The sequence below is a fragment of the Scleropages formosus genome, chromosome 18, assembly GCF_900964775.1.
Source record: "Scleropages formosus chromosome 18, fSclFor1.1, whole genome shotgun sequence".
NCBI classification, from domain to species: domain Eukaryota; kingdom Metazoa; phylum Chordata; class Actinopteri; order Osteoglossiformes; family Osteoglossidae; genus Scleropages; species Scleropages formosus.
The window spans coordinates 134816-149074 of NC_041823.1; the positions used below are offsets into that span (position 1 = coordinate 134816).

Consider the following 14259-nt stretch of genomic DNA (forward strand, 5'->3'; position numbering starts at 1 on the left):
CAAACCCTAACTCTAAATGTGCATCGCTCCTTCTTAAGCCGAGGCGCTTTCTACCCCAACCCTGCCCAGCACTGTTAACACCTCCGTGGGGATCTCAACACCCCTGCAGCCCTACTGCTTCTGAGGCCTCGCAGTAACTTAATATTAACTTCAGAACAGTGATGGGTTTTAATCCCCAGAGACATCAAACACTGACTGTCCCCTAGGTTCAGAAATTCCTTAGAGAGCTCTGTAGCAGACCCACCCGAGTGATGGCGAAGACCTGACTGATGATGCCGGTTTAGTTGATTTATTGAAACTAACTTGACAACCTCCACCAAGGCCTTTAATCCTTCTGCATCCTTGGGATGTATTTTTGGCCAATTGTACAGTTTTTCTCTGAAAGTCCTTTGAATGGTAAAAGGTTGACCATACCTGTGTTTGAGTTTCTTCCAGGCATCCTTGTACGCCTCCTCATCACTTCTATAAAAGGTGCCTTCAAGACATTTCTGTGCTGGGCCACTAGTATACCTTTCAAGATAGTGTAGTTTGTCAGCTGGTGAAATGCCCTTTCTGTCAATAAGTGATGTGAAGTTTGCCTTCCATTGGATGAACTGGATAGGGTCACCACTGAACACACCTGGCTCTGGCACTGAGAGTCTGTTTATAGTTATATTATCTTGAATGGCCTGGGCTGAACAATAAATGTCACTAGGGGACAATGATGAGGAATTAGTTGGGGAATGGTGCACTGAAGGGAGGGGAGTAATTCTTATTTTTTCTAAATTAGATGGTATTGGATGTATCTCACTCTCTTGTTCTACCTCTTTAGCGTAAACTTCTAACCTAACACGAGCTACCTCTCTACTCCTTTCAGCTTGCAAACATTCTAATTCAGCCTTCTGCAGTTCTAATTCTCCCCTTCGATGTTCTTCAAGGGCTCTTATTCTTTCCTTTTGTTTCATTTCTTCTTGCAGCATTTTGCATTCCGTCTCCTTTGCTGCTAGGTCTGCGGCCATATCTGCTCGTTTGACTGCCATCATGGAGTACTGAGACTCATAACTGACATTTGACCATGAAGCGACAGATCCACAGACAGAGCGTGCATATTCTGGAATGAGCAGTTTATGCAAGCGAAGCCTTTCCTGTTCTGCATCAAAATCTCCGTCCACAGCTGCTAACCTTTCGTATATAACGTTCATAATATCCTTAGTTATCGCTTCACACGTGTCAACCTTGCGTCTTACATCAGTTGTTGGCAGGGCATATTTTCTTATTTCGCTATATACTTTCATAATGTCATCCCTTCCCTTTTCAATGACGTCTGCAATGGAGGCCAAATGCTTGTCCGGTATATCTAACCTTAATTGTCCTCTGGCCTTGCGGACTTCAATTTTCCACCGTTCATACACACACACACACACACACACACATTTTCGGAACCGCTTGTCCCATACGGGGTCGCGGGGAACCGGAGCCTACCCGGCAACACAGGGCGTTAGGCCGGAGGGGGAGGGGACACACCCAGGACGGGACGCCAGTCCGTCGCAAGGTACCCCAAGCAGGACTCGAACCCCAGACCCACCAGAGAGCAGGACTGTGGTCCAACCCACTGCGCCACCGCACCCCCTCATACATGCCATTTAACCCTTTTTCCTTTTTGCTAATCTCACTTCTTTCATAAGCAATCGTTTTTTTTTCTGTGGGGATTCTGGGATGTTCAGAACGTCTTGGTACATCAATACAGTTATTTGTGTTGTTCTGTAGATCAGCCAGTAGGGTTTCCTTACACTGAATTTTTTCTTTCAATTTGTGTCTTTCTTTGCTCTCTGACTCCCTTTGAAGTGAATCCTTATGTTCTTGTATTTCTATTTTTAGATTTGTAATCTGTTCCTCTGTATGCTCCATTTCAGTGTAGCCTTATTTACTAACTTTATTTCATTGACCATCACACCACCTCTAACTCACCATACACAGCCAATGTACCGTCGAATTCCTTTTCAGCCGTGTAGCAGGGTGAGGGAAGCAGTGATGACGAAGCTCTTGTAGCAGACCCACTCGAGTGATGGCCAAGACTTGACTGATGATGGTTTAGTTGATTTATTGAAACTAACTTCACAACCTTCACCAAAGTAAGAGCTGGTGTAAAAAAAAATAAGGAAACACAAATATTTAACATTTAACTTCCGTTCAGTCCTTCGGCAATATTCAGAGTACTGCGTTAAACACAGCCGTAACATGATGTTAACCATCTCATTTCCATGGACAAAACAAGAACAATTACATAAAAAAAAGCAAACATTTACAACAATATACATGTACAAACCTTGTGTCTCTTCGGAGGGTTGCGAATCCTTATATTAAATAATTTCTTTAGTTCTTGTAGCACGCAGCTAACCACAAGCTGGACTAAGTTATATCTGCGCGCCAACTGCATTTAACTAATTCGGCAAATCTAAAGGCAGGGCTCTTGGGAAAACAAGACCATGTCAAAATAAAAACCCCCTTATAATGACCGTATGCCATTGCAGTTAGATGACAAAAGAAAAATGCAAATACAAAAGGAAAAATTTAACAAAGGTATTCACAAAGGAAGGGGGTGCAGTGGCGTGGTGGCGCAGTGGGTGTGGCTGGTGCCTTGGTGTGTGGCAGGTCTGGCGTTCAAGTCCTGTTTGGGGTGTGGTGGCCCTTTCTCCCTGTGTTTGCCTCCCCTGCCATTCAGAGTAAGGACCTGGCAACCCACCTCTGTTTCCTCCCTTGACTTGCCTTGGAAACCATGTGAGTGATCGCTATGGGTTGGCTTCAACTCAGCACATACCATACCATTCACAAAGGAAGACAAGTTTTAAACATCAACTGGGGTCCTTTACAAGCTCCATCCATCCATTTTCCTGACCGCTTGTCCAGCTAGGGTTGCGGTGGCAATAGGGAGAGCGGAAAAATCCAGACGTCCCTGTCCCTCGCAACTTCCACCAGCTCAACCCGGGGGATCCCCATCCGCTACCAGGCCAACTGGTAGATATAATCTCTCCAGCAGGTCGTGGGCCAACCTCGGGGCCTCGTCTCAGTTGGTCATGCCTGGTACACCTCCAAAGGGAAGCGCCCAGGGGGGTATCCTTACCAGATGCCTGAACCACCTCAACTGGCTCCACTCAATGCAGAGCAGTAGTGGCTCTACTCTCAGTTCCTCCCAGATGGTCAAACTCCTCACGTCATGGAGAGTGAGTCCCACCACCCTACAGAAAAAACTAATTTCAGCCACTTGTACCAGCAATCTTATTCTTTTGGTCATTACCCAGAGTTCATGACCATAGCTGAGGGTAGGGATGTAGACCGACCGGTAAATAGAGAGCTTTGCCTTATGGCTCAGCTCCCCCTTTACAATTACAGTCCGGTATAGCAATTGCATTACTGCTGCTGCTGCTCCCAGTCTGCGGCCAATCTCACGCTCCCTTCTCCCCTCACTCATGAATAAGACCCGAAGATACTTAAACTCCTCTGCCTGGGGGAAATTCTCTCCCCTTACCTGAAGGGGGCATGTCATCCTTTTCCATAAGAGAACCATGGATTCAGACTTGGAGGTGGTGATCCTCATCCCAACCGCTTCACACTTGGCTGCAAACCGTTTCAGTGCGTGTTGGAGGCATCTATGTGACGGTGCCAAAAACACATCATCATCTGCAAAAAAAGCAGAGACCTCACCTTCCGGCCCCCACATAGAATGCCCTCCTGACCTTAGCAGTACCTTGATATCCTGTCCATGAAAACTACAAACAGGAGCGGAGACAAGACACAACCTTGGTGGAGTCCAATGCCCACATTGATTGGGCTTGATTTAACGCCAAGTACGTGGACACAGCTCTTGCTCCATCTATACAGAGACCAAATGGCCTGCCGCAGTGGCCCTGGCACCCCATATTCCCAAAGGACCTCCCACAAAATTTCTTCGGGAACACAGTCATAGGCCTTCTCCAAGTCCACAAAACATATGTAGACTGGATTAGTGAACTCCCATGCTCCCTCAATTATCTGTGAGAAGGCAAAAAGCTGGTCCACTGTTCCACGGCCAGAACAGAATCCACATTGTTCAACTATCGGCCGGAGCCTCCTTTCAGCACCCTGACATAGACTTTCCTAGGGAGGCTGAGAAGTAAGATACCCCGATAGTTGGCACACACTCTCTGGTCCCCTTTGTTAAAGATAGGGACCACCACCCCAGGTTGCCAATCCAAAGGCACACTGTCCCCAAGGTCCATGCAACATTGCAGAGGCGTGTCAGCCATGACAGCCCCACAACATCCAGGGCCTTAAGCAGTTCTGCACAAATCTCATCCACCCCTGGTGCTTTGCCACCGTGGAGCTGTTCAACTACTTCAGGGACTTCCCGCAGGGAAATGGACTCTGATACCCCGGAAGCCTCTGGTCCTGACGCCTGTAAGGGAGGCATATCTCTCGGGTTTAGGAATTCTTTAACGTTGTCCTTCCCCTCCCGACAACATCCTCAACTGAGGTCAGTTTCTCCACCTTTGCTGAACACAGCTTGAGTGAAGCTCAACCGATCCCTCCTGAGCCACTGGATGATTTTTCAGAACCTCTTTGAGGCTGACCGAAAGTCATTTTCCATGACCTCTTCAAACTCCTCCCATGCTCCAGATTTTGCTTCTGCAACTGCAGCCGCTGCTGCCTTTTTTTTGCCTGCTGGTACCTATCTGCTGAGTCAGAAGTCCTGAGAGCCAACCAGGCCCCTAAAGGTCTCCTTCTTCAGCTTGACGGCTTCCCTCACGACCGGATTCCATCCGCGGTTTCTTGGGTTGCCATCGTGACTGGCACCCACAGGCTTTAGGCCACATGTCCCCTACCTCCTCTGGGACCCGAGAGAAGTTCTCACGGAGGTGAGAGTTAAAATCATTCCGAACAGGGTCCTCTGAAAGTTGTTCCCAGCACACCCTCACTATACGCTTGGGTCTACCGAGTCTGCCCATCAGTTTTTCCCTTAACCTGATCCAGGTCACCACCAGATGGTGATCGGTTGGCAGCTCAGCACCTCTCTTTACTTGAGTGTCAAAAACATGTGGCCTCAAAGTCAGATAAAATGACTACAAACCAATCATTGATCTTTGGCCTAAGGAGCTCTGGTAGCAAGTACATTTATGAGCATCCCTGTGTTCGAACATGGTGTTTGTTATGGACAAATCATGACTAGCCCAAAAGTCCAATAACACTTCACCATTTGGGTTTAGATCAGGCAAGTCATTCTTCCCAATCACCCACCTCCAGATTTCCTAGTCATTACCAACGTGAGCATTGAAGTCCCCCAGCAGGACTATGGAGTCTGCAGATGGGGCAGTGTCCAGAACCCCACCCACTCTCTCCAAGGTCAAATACTCTGAACTGCTGTTTGGTGCATAGGCGCACACAGCACTCAAGAGTTTTCCTCTCTGTGACCTTAAGTCGCATTGAGACGACCCTCTCGTCCACCGGGACAAACTCCAGCTGTACGGCAGCCAGTCGGGGACTTGCGCCTCTCACCTTGTGCAACTCCTGAACAGGGGAGAGACCAGCTCCTGTTGAGGACTTTGGTTCCAGAGCTGACACTGCGAGTGGAGGTGAATCCAGTTATATCTAGTTGATATCTCTCAACCTCCCGCCCCAGTTCTAGCTCCTTTCCCCAAATTAGGTGACATTCCACATGCCAAGAATAAGTTTCTTCTGCGAGGGTCCGTGACGCCATGTGCCACCTTTCCCCCTCCTGCTGCCTAAAAGGCATTTCACCTAGCCTCCATGTTGGGACTCCTTCCACAGCTGAAATAACCTCCCCAGTAGTACTCAGCCCAGCCTGGCAGGGTCACATCCCCACTCCTCCAAACAGCTTTTTAGAAACTGCACTTATGTTAGTTTTTGATCAATAACTGCTTGCACAAAGGGACTAGATAGGCATATGTACAAAGAGGCTGAAATTAAACATTTTGGGCAAGAACTTTCACTCCCACACCACTACAACTCAAGACTGTATTGAACAGTAATTTTCACAAGGGTTTCACTTCCTGTTCAATCTGAGTATTTTTCAGATTTTCAGGTTCTTTCATAAACATTCCCACTATATTCCCATGCTGAAGCAGTACCTCTACTGGAAATGGAAGTGACCACCCTATGCACTTGTCCAGCTCTTGATTGGTGACCACAGGTGACCATCTACACCTTGTCTCTCAGAACTCTCCTCCCTGTCCAATACACTTTATTATGGCTACACTGTCTTCAGTGCACAGGAACACATTGATGGACTGGCGTCCTATCCAGGATGTACCATCTCACATGCTGCGTGTCCGAGATAGGCTCCTGACCCCCACAACACAGCACTGAACAGGTGGTCACTCATAATGAGTGAATGGATCTATATTCTATCATCCCTTGAAGGATTTTCCTCATCTTACAGTCTGCCATTCATGAGCAGCACATAGCGACACCGACACACCCATGTACGCAAGGCCAGCCTTCTTCGCCCCAACATGACCCACCTGTGGGCCAGTACAACACCCACCATGGAGTGTGCCGGCAGGACAACACCCACCCCATCTCTGTCCTCACTCCGTACCGGCTATTTTTATACGGTTGTGGAAAAATGTGATTTATTTGAAATTGAACAGTGAAGTTAAATAGACCATGAAAAGCCAAAAAAAACAGTATCACACTGATAAACATACTAAACCATTTCAAACAGAATACTGAGCATTAGGGGACAGTGGTGAGGTGAGCATTAGGAGGAGAGGGTGACTGTGCAGGTGGGGCTATGCAAGTGCTCCTTTGGCCCTCCAGTCACGGGACAACAGGTTCAGCAGCTCTTCCTCCTTCTCCTCCTCCTCAGTCCCATGATCCTCCTGTAGATGGGAGCTTTCCTGTCTCTGGAGCATCTTCTTCATCGTGTCCCTTTTGTCTCTGAGCAGCTCCACACGGCGGAAACACTCGCTGTGGAAAACAGGCAACCTTGAAGACACACAAGTTAAATATCCAATAACACATACAAGGTATAAACACACACTCTTCAGCCTTACATCTGCTGATCAATCTCATCAATCTGCCGCTCCAGTCGGCCGTCTTCGTCTTCCTCTGCAACGATGGCTTCAGAGGCCTGTGATGGAGCAAACATGAGACGTCAGGCACAGTGAAGAGGTTGATGACAAGGACAGAATAAGGATAAAAGTTCTGCATTTACATTGTTCACATGACGTATTTCCTTCTGAAACTCCTCCCACTCCTTGTCCATCAGGTCTTTGGGGGCGTCAACGTTGCGCACCTGGAATTACAGAGAGACTAATTTGTCTTCACATCAGATTGAACCACAGACTACACACTGTATTATAATTATGAAAGTATATAATTTGTCAGTGAACAGAAGGCTATTTAAAAATTGCAAAAAAAACACTAAATTTCATTGCAGAACTGAACTGTAATCAAGACACAAGAAGCTGGAATTGACACCTTGCTTTACGAATACGAACGATGGTATAAGATATATATGAAAGCATTACCTTTGCATCTGTCACTGGATCATCAAAGAAGCCCTCAGGCAGGGCTTCGGCTGTGTTCTCCTTCCTACAAGTGGGTCCAACTGTCAGTGACTACACACAGCCCAACCCGTCCCACACCCGTTTGCCACAGCCCCACCCGTTTGCCACAGCCCCACCCATCCCCCACAGCCCCACCTGTCCACAGATTTCTCTGGCTCATCTGCCTTCAGAATGGAGCCCGAGTGGGAGATGGTGGGGACACTCGGGATGCTGCTGTCAAAGAAGTCTGGAAGACAGAAAGAGAGCAAATTTTCATTCATAGAACCATATTTTCTCCCACGGATGAAGTTCCTGAAACGTGGGAAGGCCAAAAAAAAAAAAAAAAAAAAAAAAATCTCCACATTAGCATCCTGTAAACATCTGTACTTCACCCGCGACACCACTGGAGGACAGTTCATAGTGCCCGGTGAGACCTGCAAGAACCCGCCACTTGAGGGCAGCAGAAAGCTACACACACTGTCTCTGGCTGTTACCTGCTGGAAGCACAGGTGCAGCTGCAGGGGGGATGTTTTTCTGTGCTTCTGTAACCTCCCCATTCTTGCCATCATCTTCGTCATCATCATCGTCATCATTATCATAATTCCCAGCAAGAAATCCGAGTCCAGATGGCTGCTTTGAAACTGCAGATTTAAGTGCTTCTCCAGTGTCAAAGAAATCTGCAGGCAACCTGGAGACAATGTCCCGTGCCATCCCACACACAGCGATGAGAATTTACAGCCCACACCAAAAATGCATTTCTCACAAGAAGTGCTATGTTGCTTTGAAGTGTCAGCAAAATGGAGAAATATAAAAATGATAATATAACTGATAATATTTAACATGTTAATTCAAAGCAAAGTCACAGACAGACAACAATTTGATTATTTTGTACAGAAACTCAAAGGCTGGCTGACTAACACTATCTCGCTGCGAGTGTGCTTAGTATTGCAGATAAAAAGACAGTAAACAGAGTAACCTTCACAGAGGCCTCAAGGACGCAACACAGGTCACCTTGTAATTAACAGGCTGTCTGGCATTTTGTGATTTAAAGGAGTTGGGGGGGGGGGGGGGGAACTCACCCTGAACCAGACACAGGTACACCGTCTGTGTCACCTGTAAAAAAGCATCCTTGAAACATACTGACAACAATGTGGCAAACATTAAAATATTCATATTTATTATGCATATTTTCCAGGCTGGCAGGAACTATTCTCAGATGAACCAGTATGGAAATATGAATGTTGAGCTTAAAAGGTTCAGCCCCTGAATAAGACAATCTAGTAATATATCTTTAATTTACCATTTTAAACATTTATTTATACATTTAGCTGACGCTTTTCTCCAACGCGACTTACAATTATTTACCCATTTATACAGTTGGCTAATTTTTTTTACTGGAGCAATTCAGGGTAAGTACCTTGCTCAAGGGTACTACAGCCAGAGGTGAGGCTTGAACCTGCAACCTACGCTACCAGCTGTCCCCAAAAAAACTTAGTGGTAAACTTGTTAGTTTAACACAAATGAACACATGAGCTTAATTCATTGCAACGTGTACTGTGTCACAAGTGAAATCAGTTTCAAAAGCTGCGCACTTCCTTATCTCAGCTTCTTGTTAACGTTTGTAAAAAAAAAAAAAAAAAAAAAAAAACTGTTGACACATGGATAAGGAGCACAAATTGAGTCCTCATTCAGCTGTGAAATCTGACTGCCTCTTCTCCTCGGGACAAAGGTAAAGGTACCTCTGGATCTTTTCACGTCACGGTGTTCTGCATCTGATGTCCTCCGTTTCACTGCTGAGGATGAAGAAATCTGACCGACTCCAGCAACTCCCAGTTGCTTTGCCTCCTTTAGCTCTGCTACTTTCTGCAAGAAACAGATTTCAAAAGTGACCCTGAGGGTAAATGTACCACCAGTACTGCAGCAGACCGCAGATCATTTTCTTCCATATCTGCCAGACACTCATGTATTTCAAATGTTCCAGCAGAGCATAAGGAACATTTCAAATGATGAACATTTCTGGATACTGTTTGTATCACATACAGAGAAAATTACAGACATATGAGGTGGGGTTTTAGCTGGTAGCCAACTCTACGTGGTCACTAATGCATTATATATGGCCCAGGTGGTACAGTGGCACAGCGAGTGGTATTGGTGTCTTAGAGCACCTGGGTGGTGCGAAAAGACATAGGTTCCATCCCCACTCAGCCTGTGTGCGTTTGCATGTTCTCCCCATGTCTTTGTGGGTTTCCTCTGGGTGCTCCAGTTTCATCCCACAATACAAAGACATGCTGTTCAGGTAGACTGGTGACTTTAAAGTCACCAATAGTGTGTGTAAGTGACAGAGAGTATGGATACTGATGTATGGATGAGTAACCTATTGTAAGTAGTGTATCTAGCAGTGTAAGTCACCTCAGTGAATAAGGTGTGTGTGACTGATAACAAAACCATAGTGTTCATTGGAAGTCACGTTGGGGAAAAGCATCTGATAAATGAAGTAATGGCATACAGTGCTGTGAAAAAAGTACTTGCCTTTATTTTTCTGCATATGTCACAGTTAAATGATTGAGATCATCAAACAAATTTTAATATTACACAAAGAAAACCTGAGTAAATACAAATGCAGTTTTTAAATGATGATTTCATTTATTAAGGGAAAAAAGCTGTCCAAACCTACCTAGCCCTATGTGAAAAAACTGCCCCCCTCCCCTTGTTAAATCATGAATGAACTGTGATTAACCACATTTTTTTGGAAAGCTCAGTTAAATTTCACTTGCCACACCCAGGCCTGATTACTGCCAGACCTGTTGAATCAAGAAATCACTTAAACAGAACCTGTCTGACAAAGTGAAGCATGCTAAAAGATCTCAAAAAGCAACACATCATGCCGCAATCTAAAGAAATTCAAGAACAGATGAGAAACAAAGTAACTGACAGTCTGGAAAGGGTTACAAAGCCATTTCTAAGGCTTTGGGACTCCAGCGAACCACGGTGAGAGCCATTATCCACAAATTTCGAAAACTCGGAACAGTGGTGAACCTTCCCAGGAGTGGCCGGCCTACCAAAATTACTCCAAGAGCGCAACGACGACTCATCCAGGAGCTCATAAAAGAACCCAGAACAACATCTAAAGAACTGCAGGCCTCACTTGCCTGGGCAAAAATGGCATCCATGGGAGAGTTCCAAGGTGAAAGTCACTGCTGACCAAAAAGAACGCAAAGGCTCGTCTCACATTTGCCAAAAAACATCTTGATTATCCCCAAGACTTTTGGGCAAATATTCTGTGGACTGATGAGACAAAAGTTGAACTTCTTGGAAGTTGTGCGTCCCGTTACATCTGGTGTAAAACTAACACAGCATTTCATAAAAAGAACATTATACCAACAGTCAAACATGGTGGTGGTAGTGTGATGCTCTGGGGCTGCTTTGCAGCTGCAGGACCTGGACGACTTGCCATAACTGATGGAACCATGAATTCTGCGCTCTACCAGAAAATCCTGAAAGAGAATGTCCGGCCATCAGCTCGTGACCTCAAGCTCAAGAGCACTCGGATTATGCAGCAGGACAATAGCTCAAAAAAAAAAAAAAAAAAAAAAGAACAAAATTAAGGTTTTGGAGTGGCCTAGTCAAAGTCCGGACTTAAATCCGATTGAGAGGCTGTGACATGACCTTAAACGTTCATGCTCGAAAACCCTCCAATGTGGCCGAATTAAAACAATTCTGCAAAGAGGAGTAGGACAAAATTCCTCCACAGCAATGTGAAAGACTCATTGCCAGTTATTGCAAATGCTTGATTGTAGTTATTGCCGCCAAGGGTGGCACAACCAGTTGTTAGGTTTAGGGGGCAATTACTTTTTCCACATAGGGCTAGGTAGGTTTGGACAGCTTTTTTCCCCCTTAATAAAGGAAATCATTTAAAAACTGCATTTTGTATTTACTTGGGTTATCTCTGTGTAATATTAAAATTTGTTTGATCTCAATCATTTAACTGTGACAAATATGCAAAAAAATAAAATCAGAAAGGGGGCAAATACTTTTTCACAGCACTGTATAATAATACTGTGTCCATTATGAAACACTGCAGAACCTCCTGCCTGGAAGAACAAGCTTTGCTTGGACCCCACAGTAGATAAATGGACAAAGTGGGAAAACATATCACACTGCTGTCACACATTACAGCTTTTTTCCATGAGAGAAAACAATTTACATTTATTTACTTAGCAGGCTCTTTTTTCCAAAGTGACTTCCAATGAACACTGTTTTGTGTTATCAGCCCACACACCTTATTTACCGCAGTAACTTACACTGGGCCACTTATCCATACATCAGTGGAACACATACTCTGTCACTCACACACTATGGGTGATCCTTAACAGCATGTTTTTGGGCTGTGGGAGGGAAACCACGCAGACACAGGGAGAACATTGAAACTCCACACAGACTGAGTGGGGACTGAACCCATGTCCTTTCGCACCACCCAGGCGCTGCGAGACAGCAGCGCTACTTGCTGTGCCACCCACTCCAATTTACACCAATTTATCGTTGCTTTACCGCAGTAGGTGACCACTGTGTTAAACATGGGACTGACAGCTACACACTGTTTGTATAATTGCTGACGAACCTCCTTGTGTTGCTTGCCGAGGACATGCGCCTGCCACAGGATCTCCGTCTTCACAGGGACGTTGCAGAGGACGCACAGCAGTTGTCCCACATTGTTGTATGTGGACAGTGGCAGTTAAAGGACAACAGACCCCACAGCAACAAAAAAAAGGACTGAGATCTCAACAAAAGACCATGGCATGGCAGCTCCTTTGCACCCGGGCTATACCAGACCATACCAGGCTGTACCAGAACAAACCAGGCCATACCGGGATGTACCAGGCCATACCAGACCATCCTTCATTCCCTCCCTTCAGGGAAGCAACAAGGAACCATCAGCCCTCAAATAAAAAGACACAAAGCAGCCTTTCTTTCTCCCTCACCATAATCCATATCCAAATGTGAACGGACAGGAAGATTCTGCTGTTGGCACCCAGCTATAACTTCGAATCACTGGCTACGCGGCATTAATGGCAATGAACTATTTACACTGTTCACACTCACTTGCATAGCAGCTTAGCTCTATCCCATCGCTGTAAAAACACTATCTGTATCTTCTCCACCTGTGTTATTCGTATGATTATGATGTGGATGACATGATGATGAGTGACCCAGCTCAGCTGAGCAAGTCACCGCCGCGGCGCGGCGAAATGAACAAAAATTGCCGCCGCCGCCGTGCGTGCGCCTTCTTCGCTTCAGTGCTGTTCTGTCTCCACCAGTCTCATCTCTGCGAACATGAGAGCACTAAGAGGGCAGGAAATATTCGCTCACACCACAAACACACGAGGGCCGCAATTCCACTGACTGTGAATTTTTTGCGCGCTGCAGCTGCTTCAAGTTGAAGCTGCAGGCAGGCTGCAGAGTCTGAGGAGAACACGGACTCGAGCCCGCAGCGAGGCCACAACTCCCGCGTTTAGCGACCTATACGTACAAATTAAAGGATATTTTGCGAAGGGCGACTCGATGCGCTTTTTCTTGTCAGAAGACTCCTTTTGCTTCTCTTTCATGAGTCGCCGCAATTCGTCTTGGCGAACAACTTTCTTCCCTTTGCCGCCCCTGGAGGACGCCATTCTTCCGGAAATAAACAGGACAGTAGTTCCGGCGTGTAATGCGGGACATCCGCTGCAGCTGGGCACTTTTCGCCAATGAGAGCGCAGAGGCGTGTCCTCCCGCCTACGTCACGTGGCCCCTGAGGCCATGTGGGGGCTCCGCTGAGAGCGCATGCGTGATACAGTTGCCGTCGATCAACACGTTTGCAGTTTTCTCACAGAATAATAATAATCATAGTTTGGGAACTCTGAAAATTAATAAAAGGACCTTGCTTAATTTACACTTCCTTCACAACTTCGAGCTCCACCTCCAGCGCACTGGTTTACAATCTGAATTCCATGCGGTGCCTCTAGGTGGCGCTGCTGCCACGTTCTGGTTGCAGCGCTCGTATTGAGCAAAGTTCGTCCCGATCGCCAGCGAGCTGTTTTTATTCGATTTACTGCGACTTTAGTTCTTGGGGGGGGTCAGCAGGTGGTCTGTCGGATGTAGCCGCTGCCCCTGGACTCTAAAGTCACGGGTTTGAATCCCACCTCCTGCTGCTGCTCAGCCCGAATTGCTACAGTAAAAGTTACCCTGCTGCTCTATGACTATGTATGGATCAAGTGGCTTTAGAGAAAAGGCTCAATGAAATGAATAAAATGCAACTCTGGTGTCTCACGGCAGATGGACATGGGTTTGATCCCCATTCAGTGTGTGTGTGCAGTTTGCGTGTTCTCCGTGGGTTCGCATGGGTTTCCTCTCACAGTCCAAAGGCTTGCTTTTCAGGTGAACTGGTGACTCTTGGCGTGTGTGTGTGTGTGTGTGTGTGTGTGTGTGTGTGCGCGCGCGTGTGGAGGGAGGGAGCTTCGCGCCACATGAATCTCCTGCTCAACCCAAGGGAAGCTGACTCTCAAACTGACTGCATGATGACCTGAACACCTATGGAGGTTTTCTTCGCTCTTTACTGCTCCTGTTTGCCATGTTTTACACTTTTTGGTGTGTTTCTCTATTTCATCACGTGTGTCAGTTTGCAGACAACCCACTATTTCTACACAGCACTTCCTGCCCAAAATAAGCCTGAGTCGCCTCTCGTGCCCATGCACTGCGCAGG

General features: G+C 46.3%; 1 protein-coding gene across 1 annotated transcript; it reads right to left on the reverse strand.

Moving 5' to 3' along the window:
- Nucleotides 1-6583: 6583 nt before the first annotated feature.
- znf830 (zinc finger protein 830) lies at nucleotides 6584-13215 on the reverse strand. Its single transcript, XM_018734536.2, has 10 exons — nucleotides 13065-13215; nucleotides 12142-12241; nucleotides 9263-9386; nucleotides 8603-8636; nucleotides 8018-8211; nucleotides 7680-7770; nucleotides 7506-7569; nucleotides 7190-7270; nucleotides 7029-7105; nucleotides 6584-6942 (listed from the first exon to the last, which is right to left on the reverse strand). Exons 1-10 carry the CDS (start codon nucleotides 13187-13189, stop codon nucleotides 6765-6767), a joined length of 1068 nt encoding a protein of 355 aa, XP_018590052.2. The 5' UTR covers nucleotides 13190-13215; the 3' UTR covers nucleotides 6584-6764.
- Between the last annotated feature and the right edge of the window lie 1044 nt (nucleotides 13216-14259).